At 39.4% G+C, this 19,794-nt stretch overlaps 1 protein-coding gene across 1 annotated transcript in view; it reads left to right on the forward strand.

Annotated features, from left to right (window-relative positions):
- The window catches only part of CCDC171 (coiled-coil domain containing 171), a 152,056-nt gene that overhangs the window by 12,786 nt on the left and 119,476 nt on the right, over positions 1 to 19,794 (forward strand). Inside the window, exons 5-7 of the mRNA XM_084278309.1 lie at positions 2,206 to 2,352; positions 14,190 to 14,282; positions 15,505 to 15,665. Coding sequence (XP_084134435.1) covers positions 2,206 to 2,352; positions 14,190 to 14,282; positions 15,505 to 15,665 — 401 coding nt within the window. The remainder of the gene's footprint in view (positions 1 to 2,205; positions 2,353 to 14,189; positions 14,283 to 15,504; positions 15,666 to 19,794) is intronic.

The following is a 19,794-nucleotide window of genomic DNA, read 5'->3' on the forward strand; positions in this document are numbered from 1 at the left end:
TGCCATCTGCTTCAGAATGAAAGCTGCTGAGTTCAATATTAAGGGCAACAGCACCACCCTGTGGCTATTCAGAATGTAGTATTCCTTCACAGGAGCACTGTCTTTCCTTGGACTGCTGCTGGTCAACTCACGTTGTCTGTACCCACTTTAAAAGAAAATGAGTCATGTTTTTCGTAAGGAGGTGTGTATATAGTAAATGGGTATATGACTCACAGGTTTAAACGTGTGTGTGTGTGTGTACACACATATATATGTATATTTTAGGTTTTTTTAAGCAGGTTGAGGTATGTTTCTCTTTGAGCTTTCTCAGTGCAGGTGACTGCCAGGATACTCTTGTGCAGTTTCACACAAAGTCTGAAAATTTTGGAGACTTCCTCAACATTGTGAAATGTGACAACTCAACTTGTTCAACGTGCTTGATATATGTTAGTCTGATTAGTACTAACTGTGTTTCCAGTATAAAATGTTTTGAAGTCTGGATTTATTTATAAGTCTTGATAGTATTTTGCAGAAAATTAGGTGTTGCTTTTTTCATACGGGCTTTTCCAAGATCACTTTTGTTAATATCTGGAAGATATACCTGAAGAGATAAGTATCTCTCTGCCTTTCCATTGTAGAGAGAATGGGAGTAATTGTGTATTTCTATTAAATTAGTGAAAATTTGGTTTTAGCATGTGTTTGGGGAGAAACCTGTGCATTTGATTGATACTACAGGCAAAGTTCAAGGATTAGCTTAAATTTAGTCCATATCCAAGTATGCTATTTTTGTAATATTTTGGTTTACTGAGATTCCATTTTTTTCTTAGGTGTGCTCCACATACAAGCTCCTTATATTTTCAGATAATGCAAAAATTTGTGCTGTAGTGGCTGCGAATGACAGAAGAGAGGAGAAGAAACTTTCTTTTTTCAGCACTCAGAACTGTTGAAGAGTCACGATTCCCTTATTGTTACGTTTAAGTGGCCAAAACTTTCTACCTTTAGTCTGGAGGAACTTCTAAAAATCGTTTTCCAAACTTTGGAAAAGACTTATATTTCTTTGATCTTCATGTATAAACTTGGTTCTGTTGAACTCCAGTCTTAGAAAGAATCATTCTATATGAATAATTAATTTTCTCCTCCTCTGCTTCCTTCCTGCTCTTCAGATGCATTATGATTAGTAATTTCTAGAAACAAGATTATGTGATGTAAGAGTAATAGCAGAATTTGCAGACCAACTGGTTTATTTTAACAAAATGTCTCTTGCCACTATACTGAATAGGAGGAAAAGAACAGGAGGACTTACTGTAATCTTACTGTGTTTTGCATAGAAAGTGGTTTTAACAAATTGGGTCTCCAAAGGTCCTCCAGCTAAATCGCTGGATTTATAGCTCGTTTCTCATGCAAGTTAGTGAAAAGCTTATTCCTGTCCACTAGACAAAAGCTTTTGTCTGTGAGACTTCTGGGATCTCCAGCTTAAGTGTGTGCTGGACTACTGGGGGTTCATTATTTGGCTACTTTCCTCCAAGCCTGGTGTGGTGTGAATGTGGATTTTGTACCAGTGGCTCCACAAAGCTGCTGAGTCCAGTAGTGTTAGTGATTATTCCAGGCTGTAGTTTGGTTTAACTTCTGAATGCAGAAATTTAAGTGGGGAACAGCTGGGTTATTTTTTTTCTACTGAGAACTTAATTGTTCATATAGATAATTTTTTAAAAGTAATTCAGTTTGTAGACAGAATAAAGTCTCAGAAGAGCAGAAATGAAGCTTATTTAGTTTATACCTGTAACAATTTCTAAAAACATCTGATTTGATTAAGTTCTAACAACTAAATCTAGAACAAACTAGGACTTCTGTCCTTAGGTATCATTTTGTCAAGTGCATTTAAGTGTTTCCATTGTTGCCATTGAGCTGAGCAGGAGATTGGAAGAGCAGCCGTGCACTCTTTAGAGAGCACCATTTCCTGCGGGGTATTGGTTCTGATTTGATTGTTACTGGGGGAGGTCATGTCCCCAGTGATTTGTGAATGGGTACATTTTACCTGGGGGCGAATGAAGAGCATGTCTGCTGTTGGGTAAGTGGTTCTGTTGATGTGCTAATGCTACTTTTGAATAACCTGTTCTAATGCACTCTCCATTCACAAAGCATTCCTCTTGCCAACTCTTTACTATAATACTTGATCCTAGTAAAAGTATCTCTTAATGCTTTCTTTTTGTTTTGTTTTGTTTCTAGGAGCAGAGCAATGCACTGCAAAATATACACAAGAAAATGAAAGACATGGAGGTAGAACACAGTGGCTGCACGGAGCTGGTGAGGCGCCAGGCCAGTGAGCTTGAATACAGTGCTGAACGAGAGGAGCGACTTAAAAAGGAACTTGAAGTAAGGCTCTTTGACTGTCACAGTTTGTCTCAACAAGCACTGCCACTCAGAGAAATCTCACTTTTGAGGGATGGAACGTCCCAGTTAGGCTGTGAATTCTCTGGACTGGATTAGGAAGGTGGTTTGGACAGCAGATGGAAAAAGGTTTCTCTAAGTGTGAAAACAAGGCTATAACTATACATTAGGAAGTCTGTACATTTTCCCTAGCCTCTTAATTTGTCAATCTTCCTATCTTTTTGGCTTAAGAACAGATTTTGAGAATCAGTGAATTTGCAATGAAGAATCCACTGGAGCTGAGAAAATCACCAGATGTTGTGCTACGTAGAGAGAATAGCATACTGGAAGATCACATTGGTGGCAATCTCTTCCTATCTAAACTTAAATGCTACAGGTAGTTTTAGTTTGCCTGTTGAGTGACATCCATTGCTGAGAAGTCTCAGGTCTTTAACATCTTGTAAGTGTGCATCTTTTACTAAACTGATAGCTCTCTCCTAAGTTTCAACATTTTTTTTTGTGTCCACAGACAGGCTTTGTAGTGGCTGTGTTACCTGTATGTACAGTCTGAACCAAGATCCTCTTTGTAGAACAGGTGTCACTGCAGAAATCAGAGAGACCAGATGATTGTTTATCCTGATGCAAGTTTTCTACCAAAGGCATTTTTATATATTTCGTGGAACAAATTATAAAGATTTGGCTCTTGCAGGGTATCAGGAGCCCTTAGAGGAACAAGCGGCACACAGTTTTCAGCTGTGTTTGTTCTCTGTTGCTCTTCCCTTAAAGGCAAAATAAGTGTTTAAAGCATTGATTGCTGGGTAGGTAGAGCCTTGCATTAAAGATGAAGTAGAAAAGAAAATTCCTACAGGGAAGATCAAAGCTCATCAACTAAAACCACTGACTTATTGACCAACAGGGTAGACTTTTGTGCCCTCAAAGAGATCTACGGGAAATCTATTGCCAGGTGTTGTGAGCTGCATGTACTGGCCTAGGCAGAATTACCTTCAGCTGGAAAGTGCTGCACTGCGAAGTCCCAGTAGCTCTTGTAAAAACAAAGACTTTTTGCTTCCAATTACTTGAACAAGGGACCTTTTTTTCTTTTTTTTTTTTTTTGAGACTTCATGGCTTTTAATATGTTAACATAGGAATCATGAGCTGAAAGGAGGAGGAGCAAGGCAACAAATTACTTTTCTTTCTAAATACTTTGATAGGATGTACTCACTATCTGGAACTTTGAAAAGGAAGCTCTCAGTTCCTTGAAAATGTGTAGTTGCTATGCCTTGGAGTTTTATCAGGGAATGGTATTATGGTATTGGTTAACCACTATCAGTTAAGGTAGTCTTACTGCTGTTTATTTTCTACTAAATTCTTTTAATTTCCTGAGCCTCTTAATAACGTCATAAGAAAACAATGTTATTTAAAATCAGTCTTGTGGTACTTTTAAGTATAGCCATTTAAGCAGTGATTTAAGAAAATTATGTGAAGAAACCTCTTGCATTCAGAAGTTTAAGCAAATTAGTACAAGTCCCCATGAATTAAAAAAAAAAAGTCTTAAGTTAGAATTCAGTGCATATGCTTTAGTCAGCTTATATCTTACTTTGCCATTTCAAAAGTAAATCTCATGTCTGTAAGTGTCTGAAAAGGTCTACAACAACTTACTCTATACCTGTACTCTATACTCTATAGCTAAAGGGAGATTAACAAATGACCATCTCTGAAAATAGCTTTATTTTTAAAAGAGCAAAAGCACTGGCTATTTTAAGCTGTCATTATTGATTACTGTAGACAGTATCTATTACTGCAGACTTCATACCTGATAGTGGACTCAAACTACATAGTTTGTGACAACAGCATCATCTGCATCTTACAGGGTACCAGTATTTTGCATTGCTATCTGTGGTCATGAAACGCTGCCAGCATTCTGAAGTTCAAAATGCAGGTTAATAAAATCTATTTAAAGTTGGTCTCTCACCTGTAATCCTCTCCCAAAAAAACTATATACTGAGGAACAATTTGAAACAAGAGTTTGAAATCTAACTACAATCCTTTGATTTATAAACTTGTCATTCCTCTTCCTCTCCTAACTTCTGAAGCAGGATCAGGCAAAGGTATTATCTGTCCTTCATGCTGAAATGAAGTGGAAAGACCTCAACCAAAGGGAGCAGTAAGTTTCTCCACACCTCTAGGGCTTAGTTATTGGAACTTTGATCTTGAAGGCTGTACAGGAAGGAAACTGGGGGGAATGTTCAAGGGCAGATTTGTTGCATACAGGTGGGGAAACGAGCACAAACTTTGCCTCTAATTGTGTTTGAAAGAAAGGACAGTGTCCTTTTAAAAGGGCATGCTACGTTCCTGAGCAGGAAGAAATGCTGTCCTGAAGCCTGGAGATTGTTGGGATTTAAACACCTTGCTGTCACTAGAATTTCCTCCTCCCTGCCCAAACAGCTGCCTGCCTACCCTGTTAGGTTCTCCCATTGAGTTGCCAAATTCTTCCTGTACATTGTGGAAGAAGCAGTAAAGAAGGGCTGTAAAGCGTGGACAGTAGTTTTCACTGTGTACCAGTGTGCCAAAGTCTACTTGTATTTCTGCCCATCTGGTATTACGTTCACATAGTTCTGTGGTGGTCTAGCTGTCAATTTAAAGCTCATCAATGTATGGGAATAAGTGTTAGTGATCTTTAAAATATGGATAAAGTTCTGATAGCCAGTCCTGTAACTGCAACTGTGGTTAAATATTGACTATAAGAGAAGTATTTGAGATAAATTTCCATTCAGATATAGAGTCCTGAAAGTCGTACATCTCAGGACAGTCTGCATTTTTTTCATGAGACAGGCCCTTTTTACTTTATTTCTCTTTGTGGGTTTTTTTGGCTCATAGATACTTGGTTTTTGGTGGGAAGATGGACACAGGAGATTTGTCTTGTTTCAAATTCCATGCAGAGTACCTTGTGTTAATAGACATTTGGTTAGAAAATGCGTACTTAAGTTGATGATGACAGCAAACTTCTTAGGGTTATATGTGGGAAGAGTATTATAATTCTAACATAACGCTATGAGGATGTGCTTTTCTGGAGTTGGCAAAGCTGTTCCTTTACTACCCTCTGGTGGACGTAAGGGAGAAGTCAGTGGAAGAATGTTTATTTCAGTAACAAAAGGCAATGATAGATTTAGAATCTTTTCCTTTTTGTATGATGTCAGACTTTGGAAGGATTACATCTATAGGCTATATTATAAAGGAAGGAGGGTGAAAAATGTGTTCATCTTTCCCCCTTTTAAAATATATCTCTGGTTTTATCCTTCAGAGATTGTTCTAAACATGGCCTAAAAGAGGACATTTCTAGTTTCTGGGCTTAGAAATGAAGAGAAAGAATGATGTCAGGTTTCTGTGGACTCAGGTTGAAAGGTGGCTGTTGCTGCTGTGCCTAACCTGTGAGCTTTCCAGTTTGCAGTGACACCAATGTGGTGTACCATTGCACGGGCATGGAGACCTTCTGAAGTGGAACACTTGCTATACCAGAAAAAAATTACATTTGGAACCTTGTTACTGTTCTTCCTCTTAAGCTGAAGATTCAGTAATCAAACAGTTCTTCATGTATTTTTATGGAACTCATTAGGATACTACTATTTATGATGATCAGTTTCCTGGAGTCAGTGGCTTTTGTTTTAGCCTTTAGCAACAGTGCTCTGGAAAGATGATTTCTTGGGAAAGGTAGAGCTGGGCAGTTAGAAACCAGATGAAGTTCAACAAAAGCAAGTGTAAAGTCTTGCACCTGGGAAGGAACAACCATTTGTATCAGTACAGGCTGGGGGATGACCTGCTGGAGAAGAGCTCTGTGGAGAAGGACCTGGGGGTCCTGGTAGATGACAGGTTGTCTATGAGCCAGCAGTGTGCCCTGGTGGCTAAGAGAGCCAATGGGATCCTGGGGTGCATCAGGAGGAGTGTGGCCAGCAGGTCAAGGGAGGTGATCCTCCCCCTCTACTCTGCCCTGGTCAGGCCCCACCTGGAGTATTGTGTCCAGTTCTGGGCTCCTTGGTTTAAAAAGGACAGGGATCTCCTGGAGAGAGTCCAAAGAAGGGCCACGAAGATGATTAGGGGCCTGGAACATCTCCCCTATGAGGAGAGGCTGAGTAAGTTGGGACTCTTCAGCCTTGAGAAGAGAAGACTAAGGGGGGACCTAATTAAAGTTTATAATTATCTTAAGCAGGGGATGCAGGGGGAATCAGCCAGCCCCTTTTCAGTGGTCTGTGGAGACAGGACAAGGGGCAATGGCTGCAAGTTGGAGCACAGGAAGTTCCACACCAACATGCAGAAGAACTTTTTCCCAGTGAGGGTGACAGAGCCCTGAGACAGGCTGCCCAGGGAGGTGGTGGAGTCTCCTTCTCTGGAGATATTCAAGACCCGTCTGGATGCCTATCTGAGTGATATGTCCTAGGGAGCTGCTTTGGCAGGGGGGTTGGACCCAATGATCTCTTGAGGTCCCTTCCAACCCCTATGATTCTATGATTCTATGATTCTAGGAAACGTAGAGCCATTTGTATATACAAATAGTGAGTTTTGTGATGTGTCTAGCTGCCAAAAAGCTGGGTGGGAAAACTGACAAAAGGGGAATGTGGATTTTACCATGAGAAACAGAATTATTAGTTAATAAATTTCAAACTCTTTGTCTTGTTCTCTTTGTCTTGTGATTTTCTGTAGTTTATTTTATGTGTTTGAGGCTGCCAACTCCTAGTAAGCTGGAGCTCAAGGTCTCTCAAAGGTTTTAAGCCTTTCTCATGAGGACTGAAAAATGTCCCATAAGTTGGTCCATTTTATTTCTGAGACTGAGCATACTGTCATATTTCTGAGTCTGAGTTGCTGTATAGAGACCATTCCCTTAGGTTTCACTTCGCCTTTTCTGCTCCCCAGTCTGTAAGTGTACTGACCTTTTTCTGTTCCGCTAAATGTGTCATCTTGTATTAGCTTGGTAATGTTGCTGTGGTGGGAAGATGGCTGCAAAGAAGACTTGAGTGATGGTCCACCTCTGTATTTGCAGAAAGCATATGTACTTGCACTAGTTTAAGGCTGTGGGTATATTAAATTTCTTCCTGTAACTAAGTTAATGAAACATATATTTCAGTCCCAGCTAAAACCAAACTCAGTCCAAATCCACCTTTTTTCTTTCTGCTCCTGGTAGTTACTAATTTCATTCAACTGCTGCATTAGGTAAGTTCTTAAAGATTTAAAAAGTTTCCAAGCAGTGTGAGAGAGGATGACATGTTTCTAAGGCAGTTAAAAGTGCTACTGGTTGAACTTTAAACTGTTCCCTGTCTTCTGTGACTACAGATTTCATGATGGCTTACCCCTAATTAACTCTGCTTTCTCATGTTTCCACAATGCACAGGAAATCACAATGCATAATGCACAGGCATCTAGGAATTCTTGCTACCTTGACTGGCTTGTGTATCCTCTAAGCACTGCAGTTTTCATAGTGGCATCTCTGGTGGTGGCTCCAGAGTTCATGTTTCTCCTGTGACAAGCTCACTGACATACTGGACCTTCTGTCTGTGTGGAGCTTCCCTTTATCATTTCCTGTGTCATCATGTTGTTCTTGTTCAGGTCTGTTTGAAGGCTGCTCACTCTCAGCCCAGAGTACTTTGCATACTGCTGGATGTAGCCCTCGCCAGCAGTCAGTAACGAGTCACACGTTGATCTTGTCTGTGTGCATGTGTGAAGTACTGTTGGAGGCTTTACCAGCTGCTGAGCATGAGAACGAAAAGGGACATCTATTTCCCCTCAAGGTACTGTAGGAAGGGAAAGGGAGCAGTTCAGATGGCTTCACCAACTGCAAGTCACTTCCAGATGGGACTGGACTTGGACTCTATCCAGAGGGAACCAAACTAAGGCAGGTTAGCAGCCCAACTGATTTTAATCATGTGGCTTATGTTAGAGCACCCATGCCAGTGTAGTTGTTTATCCAGTGTTGTGCAGGTCATCCATGTCTCCTCTCTCAGTGAGACATGTGACTCTAGGGTTTGTGTGCAGATGTTTATAGTGAGAGTTGACAGCACTCCATCAGGTGAAAAGAATATTTGTTTCACTGTTTGAGAGTTGTTTCTAGTTAAGTAACTTTATAGTTACTAAAAGGATGTTTATTATCCGGACAGGAGATGGCTCCACCTTACCATGATCCAGAGGCATCAGCATTTCTAACACTAGGTGGAAGTGGTCAGCACATCTCCCAAAGATGTATTTAGACCTGACCTCATGATTTATGAGTCATAGTGAAACGCTTTTAAGTAAGAAGTAAGATCTTAATCTGAATATGGAAGCACACGAACTAGGTGGGTGGGTAAGGATCCAGATATGAAGTACATGTGTGTCCTCCTCATTTAAAACTTAATCTTGGCTGAGCATTTCATATAGGGATTGGACCTCAGCCAGGAGGAAGTGTAAATATCCTGACAACTTGTTAGTAAAATGAAACTGAAAAATCTTGCAGAAGTGGTCTAAATAGAGGCTGAGAAGAGAAAAATTACCTCTCTTTCTGTATGTAAACTTAGTAACTGTTGTAAATGTATTTTTTCCTATTGTTTTCTTTGTTGCTTATCTGATAAAGAGGGTATTTTGGTGTAAATGCAGTTGTCTAACAGTTACAGTTTCATGGCTGTGGCTCTGCACAAATGTGGGATACTGAATTACTCTTTCAGTACAGAGTACCCCAGTATTCACAAATACTGCAATGTTTCAAACGGGTGTGAGGGGCTGAGAAAAGTGGAAGCCACAAAAGACCAGTTTGGAAAATGGTATTGGAAACTGTTAGCATGCAGAAAATGTCTCCTAGAAACCACACTAGCATTGACGTGTAACAAGACACTGGAAAAAGTGACAGAAGCTTAAGGGATTAGAGTAAACATACAGCATGGTTGCCCGCAAGTTCTGAGGTCGTCATTGAAGTTTTCTTAGTAATTTTTATTTGCTGTTTCTTGAAAGTCACAATTTTGTCTGTGCTATCATGGAAACAGATCCCAGATATCTTTGTTCTTTAAATTAAAACTGAAATTGATTCAGCTTGAATATTTTAGGAAACTTTGGAGATGCCAAAGTTTCCTTAAATATGAGTTTGTACGTGGAAAGATGGCTGCCTTGATGTATCCTGTCAGGTGCCTGTGCAAATAATGAGAGACTGAATCTTCTTGAATAACAGATGTTTTCTGTGTTGTATAAGCAAACACTTCGTAACCACTGGAGAATCCACTTTTTTGATCCTTCCTTGAGATCGATGCCTGTGACTTGGATCTGAATAGAAGCTTTCCAGATTAAACCAGAAAATATACCCATTTGACTCCCAATTGAGAGACTGTGGTCTGGATATTTGGGGCCTTCAACCTTTCTTTATACCTTGCTTTCACACAGCTGCTTCTTTTTTTGTCAGGGTTGTGTAAAGTTTTTGGGCACACATTGCTCAGTAAGTATACTGATTCTCACCTTCTGTCTGATTTAGAGATGTTTGCTTGGCTGACGTGATTCTGGTACCAGTCTTTCTGTTTGTCAGACAGGAATGTGAAAACTCCTCATACACTTTTTCTTTTTGGAATTGTTAGTGTGGTGTTGCAGGTTAGACTCATCCCTGACCTTTCCTTCCCTCACAAAGTGTTTAGTGGAACATTCTCACTGCATGTAGCTTCAGCTTCTCACTGTGAAGGGAAGTGCATGTAAGTATCAGTGGAGCCTGTTTGGACCTTTGCTAGCAAAACAGACAAGGTGGTTTTTTTTTCAGCTCTGTTCTTCCCAAATAAAAAACTTTATACTCAGCTTGGAATCCAAATGCGACTTCTGTGGCTGATGTGCAATTAAATAGTGATTCAAAGATTTATTTATTTTTTTTAATTCCTTCAGAGCGGTCTGAGTGAATTTGAACAACTTTAATACCATTACATTGTTCAGCAAATCTTATGTGCTGAGAGCTGGTTAAGTATCTCCTGTGAAGTTTTCGTTTTCCCACTAATTTCCCACTAATTTGCTGGCATCTTTGTTTAAATTTGCTAGATGTATGGTGAGCCATAAGCTTCAGCAATCAGATTGTATAACCCAGGTAAAAGAATATTCATTGCTCTACCAGACACAGGCAGCATCTGCATAACTTCCTCGATTTACATACGTAATTTTTCTGCAAGCTCTTCTAAGCATCTCAATCTCTTCTGGGTAAGACAGCTGCTTATAGTGGTAAGCTAAGATTAAGGTTTGCCTGAGTAATCTTCTGAGAGTTTTGATGAGAACATAGTTCACTCTTCATCTTTGGCTTCTAACAGTAGAAGAAATGAGTGGCAGTTCCTGTCAGATCACTGACAGAGACTTGTCTCGAATGAAAATGCACTTTGCTTCTCCCCCTTGGTTTTTGTTTTCTGACGGTGCAGTGAACTAATTTAAACAAGTTTTCAATAATCAAAATTGTAACGAACTACTGGTATGAGACAGAGCTTTAAAGAGTCGAGCTTTAAAATCAGTAATAGGGTGTTGAGATTCTAACCTTGTGAAGAAACTCCAGTTTTGGACAAGTCAATTTTCTCATGCAGATATATGGGGATATAATCTATAAGATGATACTTATTTGTCAAACAGATGTTTTGGTTTCTAGTTTCCGATTTGATTTTCCTGTGTGTACTGTCTTGAGTTTCTGAATGCTTTGTTTGATACCTGTCATGTATATCTAGTTGTGCTTTTATTGGTGCCTAGACTTCATACCTCTTACAGTAGACTAGATGCACTGTCCTGCATGTAATTAGGAGCCTGTTTCTCACGTTCCAGAGATCATCAGGAATGTATGTAGCTGAAATGCTAGTTTTTCCAGTGGTTCTCTTTTCATAGGCGTGCTAATTTTACAAGTTAATTCTTCAGTGACTTGTGACAAGTCAAGCAAATGAACCATCTGCAAATACGTCTGGTTTTAAAATGGAATTGCTCTTACTTCAGACAGCAGAAATGTGCTATAGTGGCACTTCTTAGAGGTTTCTGCTTACTCCTGCCTCTCTTCCTCATTGTCACAAGATTTTCTTTGGACTGATGTTTCTGTATTTCTGGGAGTTTGTTTTCTTTGGATCATATCTTATGGCCTTGTAGTGTTCAAAGTGTCAGCTCCAGGAGATAGTTCTTTTAAATAGAGTCTGTACCAAGAACTTATATCTTTAATGCTGTGTTGGGGAGAATGTGAATACTCCAGTCTCTTGTTCTTGCAAATGCCCAAATTCAAGCTGTTATTTGTGCTTTCTGGTTTTATTTTTCTTCTTGGGACTGATGAAATGAAACATTTCTAGGGGGTTGTATTTGAGAGGGTAAGTTACAGTGATAGAACCTGATGGAACAGCGTGAAGCTTCAATGGGGAGGTTTAGGTTGGATGTTAGGAAGAGGTTCTTCACTGAGAGGGGGTCCAGCACTGGCACAGGCTCCCCAGGGAAGGGGTCACAGCCCCGAGTTTAGTTGATTTCAGGAAGCATCTGGATGGTGATCTCAGTCCCATGCTCTGACTTGGCTGGTCTTGTGTGGAGCCAGGAGTTGGACTTGATCCTTGTGGGTCCCTTCCAACTCAGGGTATTCTATGATTCTATTAACCATCTTGGTATGTCTTGCATCTCTTGTTTCAGCTGAAGATAGATTAAGGCATAGTTCTACTTTGGATTTGTGCTCAGGAAATAGGACTTTGTAGTTAAATGCAGTACAGAGCTTGTAAATTAGCAAGTTGTGCCTAAAAAGTTTACTTGCCAAAACACTTTTTTTTTTCCTTTTCCCATTTCAGTGTTTGGTATGACAGCAGGTGAACAAACCAGTCAAGGACAGAAAAACAGTTTTGCTCTTGAGGTTATGCAGTGAAATACTCTTAGTGAAATTTCTATTTCTCCATTTTATTTTATAGAAGCTACGTTTCCCACTGTAAATGTTGTGATAGGTACCTTGCTCACTGTTTCCTTTCTTCTTCTTCTCAAACTTAGAATTATCCTCAAGCTGACTTACTAAAAAAAGATGAAATCCATATCACTTATATTTATTGTTCGCTGACTGCTTTTATTAGGCTGGCGGTATTCTTGTGTAAGAGCATCCTGACAGATGCTGGCTGTTTGGAGGATGCTGAGGGGTCCTTCCGAACTGAAGCAGGAGGTAGTCTGCTAATTCTCCATTAAGGGTGAAGGGAGTAGGAGGTGGTGTTTGGAAGAAATAATACTGCTAACAGGTTATATGAAACTATTTTTGAGAATGATCTTAGCAATGTCAGAGTACAGTGGGAGCATTTGTGCAGGATTTTTGATTTTTATTTCCTTTTTAAATTAACTGTGTTAAGCAGATGAAACTCCTGGAAAGAGGCAAAGTTTAAGGCATTTGACAGACCTTACTGTGTTGCTGCTTTTCTCTTCAGTAGGCCTTCCATGGTGTTGAGCTTCAAAAGCCTTTCCTTTTGTGTATGTGTGTGTGATTACACAAACAAGGTTTAAATTTATTGTCAAGAGCTTTTATTTTAACATCTGTTAATGTTTCTCTCCTTTTAAATGTTCAGAATGAAGGTGCAGCCTCACAGACTTGCTACTTTGTTTTACTTTTCCAAAATCAATAACTTCGATTGTATTTATGTAACCTTAAAAGTGCTTATGTTAAATGGCTTTTTAATAATAATTCCTGTTTCTTGATCTCCTTGATTTAACCTGAAGCCAAGAGACATGTTGAGATGAGTTTTTCTTTTCAATTCAGTTATCAAAGTGAAAAGATTTGATTGATAGAAATTAGTGTAGCTAAAATTGCACTAGAATTTCCACTGTAGCAGCTCTCTAGTTACTGCTTTTGTTGGAAGCATTTTTCTAGTTAAAATTCTGTGCCCAACCCTCTATACATAGCTAGTGATTGTTTTTGTGTTTATTGTAACTGGAAGACTTTTTTTCAGCTTGGATTAGTTACAAAAAAAAAAAAAAAGGTTTAGTAAAAATATAGACTACATCTTGAACTTTTTTTGTAGGCAATCCAAATTTCCAAGTAGATTCTCAGAACAGTCATTTGCGTTTCGGTGCTCTTCTAAATGTTGTAAGAATAGATATAAAAGATGCAGCAGTTTAAAACAGAGGGTGCCATTTTGCTTAAACTGTGTGCATGTAGAGGTGGTATTTTGTGTGATGGAATGTATCAACTGATTAAAGTCAGCATATTTGTTAAAAGGGTTCACGAACATCCTGATAATTGCTAGAAAAAAAAAAAAAACCAGCATAGTTACAGTTCAAAGAACACATAGTAAGAAGATACTAGGTTAGTACTTTAAACCGTTACAGAGGTTATAGATTTTTGTTGTAGGGAAGCTATGACTAGCCTAGGGCTGCAAAGCAAACTATTCTGCACACCTTAATTGGAAATTAGGTGCTAAAGCCAACAGATTTTGAGGAACTGTGTGTCTTCTCTGTGCTTTGTCTGGTCACTGAAATTGTAGATACTGTCTTGGTACCTCATTGCATTTTTGAACATACAGGGTGTGGTTATATTGCCTCAGGTGACAATCACAGTGAAAAAAGCAAATGGTAAAGGAATAGGTAGAATATTTAACTTTGCTTTTCTGCTTTCAGACTCCAGCAGTAATTTTCTTGATTGTCAAAAATGCAGCAATATCATAATACATGAATTCTTTATGTGTAAAATAATAATTTGATATTCCAGATACATAAAAATTATTTTTATATATATAACTCAGAACTCAGCATGAGTTCTCACAGTTCCGAAGTGCAAGTAGTTCAGATACAACAGTTGGTTTATGGAGTCCTCAGACACTGAATGGAGTAGTATTTGTGTCATGTTTACCATCTCTTTGGACTTAAATTTCTTTAAAATGTACTTTTAGGCAGCTACAGTGAGAATAAAGAAACTGGAAGAAAACATTGAGGCAGAGAGAGCAGCGCATTTGGAATCCAAATTCAATTCAGAGATCATCCAGGTAAAGTTTTGAAATATTTTGTAGAAGATTACAGTGAAAGAGTTGATGAAGTTATAAAGATACAGACTTACCAAAACATTAAAACCACTTTCTTCAGTGATAACACTGAATATTCTTTTTTGCAACAAGTGTCAAAATTGTGATAGTTAATATGTAAAAGGAGAGAATAGAGAAATACCGCTTTTCAGGTAACATTAAAGTTATTAGAACAAATAATAAAATGTCACATATTTAAGTTTGAGCATGCCCACTAGCATTTAAACAATGTGGGAAAAGGGAAAGTTTCCCAGTCATTAAACACTGTACTGCTGTTTACATAGTCGCCTTCTGTCTTCTCAGTGAACGCTGAGCTGTTTGCGGGTACACTGCATAGATCCAGCGTCTCTAGGAGAGAGAGAGTTTAGTGCATCCTGAAGCTGCAGTTAGTAGTAAAGATTGATTATGTGAAAAATGTAGAATATGTGCCTGAATATTACATTTTTGTATTAGTAAAATGTATCACACGGGGTTTGACCCAGCAAGGCAAGTAAGAAGAAGCTAAATGGTGATTGTTTAATAATCTCAGACTAACTACCATCTCTTTGCACAGGACTTCTGAAAAACTTAAGCAAAGAAAAAAAAAAGGGGGGGAGATATTTAATTTTTTTCCCCTTAGTTTCTTCAGTTAGTGGTTTTCTTATGATCTCTATGTACAGACACTTAAATTTCTTGAAAATTATGATTACACTAGCAGAAAGATCTAGTTTTATAAATTCCTCTCTATACATTTTGAACATACAAAAGAATGGAAGGCTAACATTCCTTAAAGTTTGAGACTTTTATGGATGAATGTAATGTTTTCTTCCTTGTTCATATGTATGAACAAGATTCAAGTGTGCTTTCTGCTGAGTGAAAGTGTAGCCTTTACTGTCATCTCACACTTTCATGAATCCACTGAAAAATAGAATTCCTCTGGAAAACTTCAGTAATAACTGATAAAGGAAAAATCCAGACACCATCAAAGGAGAATAAAAGGTGATTTGGTCAGCGTATCTGTTTGTCTCTATTTTGAACTGTATGTATTCATACATTTTTACATGTGTTCAGTGCTTTCTGGGTGTGTAGTTCCATATAGAATTAATAGATTATAATAATGTGTGAAGGAGAACAGAACATAGAACAGCATTGAGGTTCACGATAGTTTTTCCTAACTTGCTTTACTTACTTTCCTATCACTTGGTAGTTAAGAATTCGAGACCTTGAAGGGGTTTTGCAGGTGGAAAAAGCCAGCCAAGCAGAAGCTCTTTCGGATTTAGAAATGATCAAGAAAGAATTCAGAGAGGTAGAAAATGCATATGAGAGAGAAAAACACAGTGCCCAGGAGAACTTGGAAAAACTCAACATGTAAGTTACCTTTTAAATACATTGTAAAATGGCAGTAGATAGCTTGAGTACCTGCTATCATTTACATTGTCTGTATCAGAGTAGCAAGGAAAGAACACAATCTGATGCAATTTGCCAAAACCAGCCAAGGTTCAGAACCTCACATTCCATTAATAACAGGTCCATGCAGTAACCATGCATGCTATGGGTAGGTAGGGAAGATAACTGATAGATTATTTGCCAAAGCAAAAATGTTGAAAATAAGAGTTACGATAGTGTCCTGTCTCTAGTAGTTTTTGGGGGGAGTGTGGTAAATCATATGAAGCAGGTTTGTGACAGTTTTGGTTTTTTTTCCTGTGTACACATGTGTTCCTGTGAAAACGTTACTTTTTGCTCCTGGGTTCTAGATGAATCCTTAAGACCTCTGTCTAGAAGCTGTGTTTAATTTGCAGTGGATAATCTTCATTTTCAGCTTTTGAATAATTGTGGAAAGTTATAAAACTTGGTAACAAAAAAATAAAGGAGTGAAGTGTGTGAGAGCAGATGAAACTATGTAGGATTTCTTTCCCCCTCAGCACATTCTGCTGTGTCTGTGGTAAGCGTTTTTGGAAGAATGGCTTTGTTGTATTCCCCAGGCAGATGCAGGATGCTCAGTACTGTCTTCTTCCCTGGCTGAATTCAAATATATGTTGGGTTGAGAAAATGTCAGGAAGAAGAGTGGCGCTGGAAGACAGAGAACTGAGTAGTAGGTAGAAATAAATGGCAGTAATAGGTGAAGTTTAGAGGAAGGGGAGATTTAAGAAGACTGAAAGTAGTTGGTGCATTGTGGGGTTTTGGGAAGAGATTTAAGGTAGTAGAATGGGTTTGAAAAGAACAGAAGTGTCATCTTTTTCACTTTAGGATTATCTACACGTAGGTATTTATTTCATAGAATCATATAGTATGGTTTGGGTTGGAAGGGACCTTAGAGATCATCTAGTTCCCATGCCCCTGCCTTGGGCAGGGACAACCTTCACTGGATCACATTGCCCAGAGCCCCATCTAACCTGGCATCCAACACATCCAAGGATCTAGAGGCTTCCACAACCTCTGTGGGCAATGTGTGCCAGTGCCTCACCACCCTCATAGTAAAGAATTTCTTCCAAAAATCTAATCTAAACCTAACCTCTTTCAGTTTGAAGCCATTCCCCCTTGTCCTATCACTACACTCGCTGATAAAAGACTCCCTGTCCCACTTTGCTGTAGGAGCACTTTAAGTATTGGTAAACTGTAATTAAGTATCCCCAGAGACTTCTCTCTAAATCTGCCCTCTTCCATTTTATAGCCATTACCTCTCATCCTATTGTGACGTGCCCTTGTGTAAAGACTTTTTCTATAGGTCCCCTTCAGGAACTGGAAGACGGGTATAAGGTCCCCCTGGAGCCTTGTCTCCAGGCTGAATAACCCCAGCTGTCTCAGCCTGTCCTCTTAGGGGAGGTGCTCCAGCCCTCTGATCATCTTTGTGGTCCTCCTCTGGACGTTCTCCAACAGCTCTACATCCTTCTTATGTTGGGGGTCCTAGAACTGGATGTAGTCCTCTAGGTGGGGTCTCGTAAGAGCAAAGTAGAGCTCCCTTGAGCTGCTGACCATGCTTCTCTTGATGCAGCCCAGGACCTGATTGGCCTTCTGCACTGCAGTTGCACATTGCTGACTCATGTTGAGTTTCTCATCAACAGACATCCCCAAATCCTTCTTCCTAGGGCTGCTCTTAAGCCATTCTCTGCCCAGCCTGTATTTATGCTGGGAACTGCACCAAACAGGTGCAGGACCTTGCACTTGGCTTTGTTGAACTTAATGAGGTTGGCATGGGCACACCTCTCCAGCCTGTCCAGCATCCCTTCCCGCTAGCATGTCGACTCTTACCACCCAGCTTGGTGTCATTCATGAACTTGCTGTGGGTGCACTTGATCCCACTGTCCATGTTGCTGACAAAGATGTTGAACAGTACTGATCCCTGAGGAACACCACTCAGCACCAGTCTCCATTTGGACGTTGAGCCATTGACTGCTACTCTCTGAGTGTGACCATCTAGCCAATTCCTTATCCAGTGAGTAGTTAATCTATCAAACCTGTATTAATCCAATTTATTGATCAGGATGTTGTGTAGGACATTGTCAGGTGCTTTGCAGAAGTCCAGATAGATGACATCAGTTGCTCTTCCTTTATCTACTAATACAATAACTCCATCATAAAAGGTCATCAGGTTTGTCGGGCACGATTTGCCCTTAGTGTAGCCACGTTGGTTACCACCAGTCACCATGTCTTGATCTTCCGTGTGCCCTAGTAGAGCTTTCAGGAGGGTGTGCTCCATGATCTTGCTAGGCACAGAGCTGAAACTGATTGGCCCATAGTTTCCTGTGTCCCCTTTTTTTGTCTTTTTTTGATAATGGGGGTTATGTTTCCCCTTTTCCAATCAGTGGGAACTTCACCAAGCTGCCATAACCTTTTGAATATGATGCCTTGGCAAATTCATTCGCCAGTTCCCGCAGGACCTGTGGATGGATCTTATCGAGTCCCATGGACATCTTCACCTTCAGCCTCTTGTCTTGAACCTGATCTTCACTTACAGTGGGCGGTTCTTCCTCATCCCTGTTCTTACCATTGCTTTCAGTGACTTCGGTGCTATGACTGGAGCCATCACCTGTGAAGACTGAGGCAAAGAAGTTGTTGAGCACCTCAGCCACCTTAGCCCCCCTCGTGACCAGAATTTATGTTGACTTATTCACACAATGGAGAATAAAAGGAACTGGTTTTCCTGCAAGTAAAAAAGTTTGTGGGTTTAAGTCTTTCTGTGTGCAAGGTTACAGTGAAGTTTTCGGTAACATAGATGAAACCCATGAAGTAATATAAATATCTTAGAACTCTTATTTAAAATAAGACAAAAAATAGTCTGAATGTAAGACTATGCATTTAAGTAAACTAGAGTCATGTTAAAATATAGAAGCTTTTTTTCTCAGAGCAGTAACTTATGTGAAAAAATTTTGAAAATGTGTGAAATACATGATGATAATAATCTAATGTGATGCTTCAGGACTACTGAGGTCTTTGCAGCTTGGAAATGGAGTAAGTATACTTCAGGGTTCTATGTGGTCCTAAAATAATATTAGTTAAACGGTAATCTCATCCCGCCTGGTTTTTGCTTTGAGCATGAGTTCTATGTCAGCAACGTACATGGCACTTAAACTAGTATCAAATTCTTTGTCTTTCCTTAAACTGGAGAAAGCCTGAAGCATGGATTTGACATTTTATTTGGGTTATGTTGTTCTGTTTTGAAAAAGCTTCTCTGTGCTCAGAACAGCCTTGTTTAGAGGAATGGCTGTTGGATCAGTAGTTTTGTGTAACACCTTGCACTGTATGAGTTCTGCCTGTATGTAACTTCTTATTCTTACAGAGAATTTGGGGGTTTGGTGGGGTTTTTTTGGGGTGGGGGGGATGGAGCAGAGCATTATTCTTTTCTGGTAGGTTTCTGTATTCAGGTGGGCCAGAAAATACAGAAAAATTCAGATAAATTACAATTACAGATAAAATCTGTATTTTCCTTCAGACTTGAAAGTTTTCTTGAACTTATATTCTTCAAGTGCTTGTTACTGGACTGTTCCTTCAGTCCTTCCAAGATGTAATATTCCATGGTCCGTCTTTGTATTTGAGGTTAGACCAGCCAAATTCACCATCCTTAAGTGATGCATGGAGCCTTTTTTATTAGGGTTTTTTTTGACTATTGCCTGTTGCACTGGAGTAATTTTCAGTACAGAAGAATTTCTTTTGTCAATGTGGCTGCCATAGCATGGCTGGCTGTAATCAGTCAGGGAGCTGTTAACTTCCAAGAATTGCTAGATGCCATTTATTTCTTCCTCTGGAAGTTTTGGGAATTTTGTTTCAGGAAACAACTCCTGTTTCCTCTGTCCGAGCTCAGAAAATATCCCTTGAATTATACAAGTGTCTCATGTGTGTCCTCATATCTGTTATTATGTGTCTTGCATTCTTAGAGAAAACAAGCACATCTGACCTGTAGCTTTTGTTTCTGAAGTTCAGTGTAAAGATATTAATGAATGACAGAATTGTCAAATTTAAAGCTGCAGTTGGTCCATCTGGAGAGTTAATAGACTTGTAG

The sequence above is a fragment of the Gallinula chloropus genome, assembly GCF_964237585.1.
Source record: "Gallinula chloropus genome assembly, chromosome: Z".
In the NCBI taxonomy this organism is placed as follows: Eukaryota; Metazoa; Chordata; class Aves; order Gruiformes; family Rallidae; genus Gallinula; species Gallinula chloropus.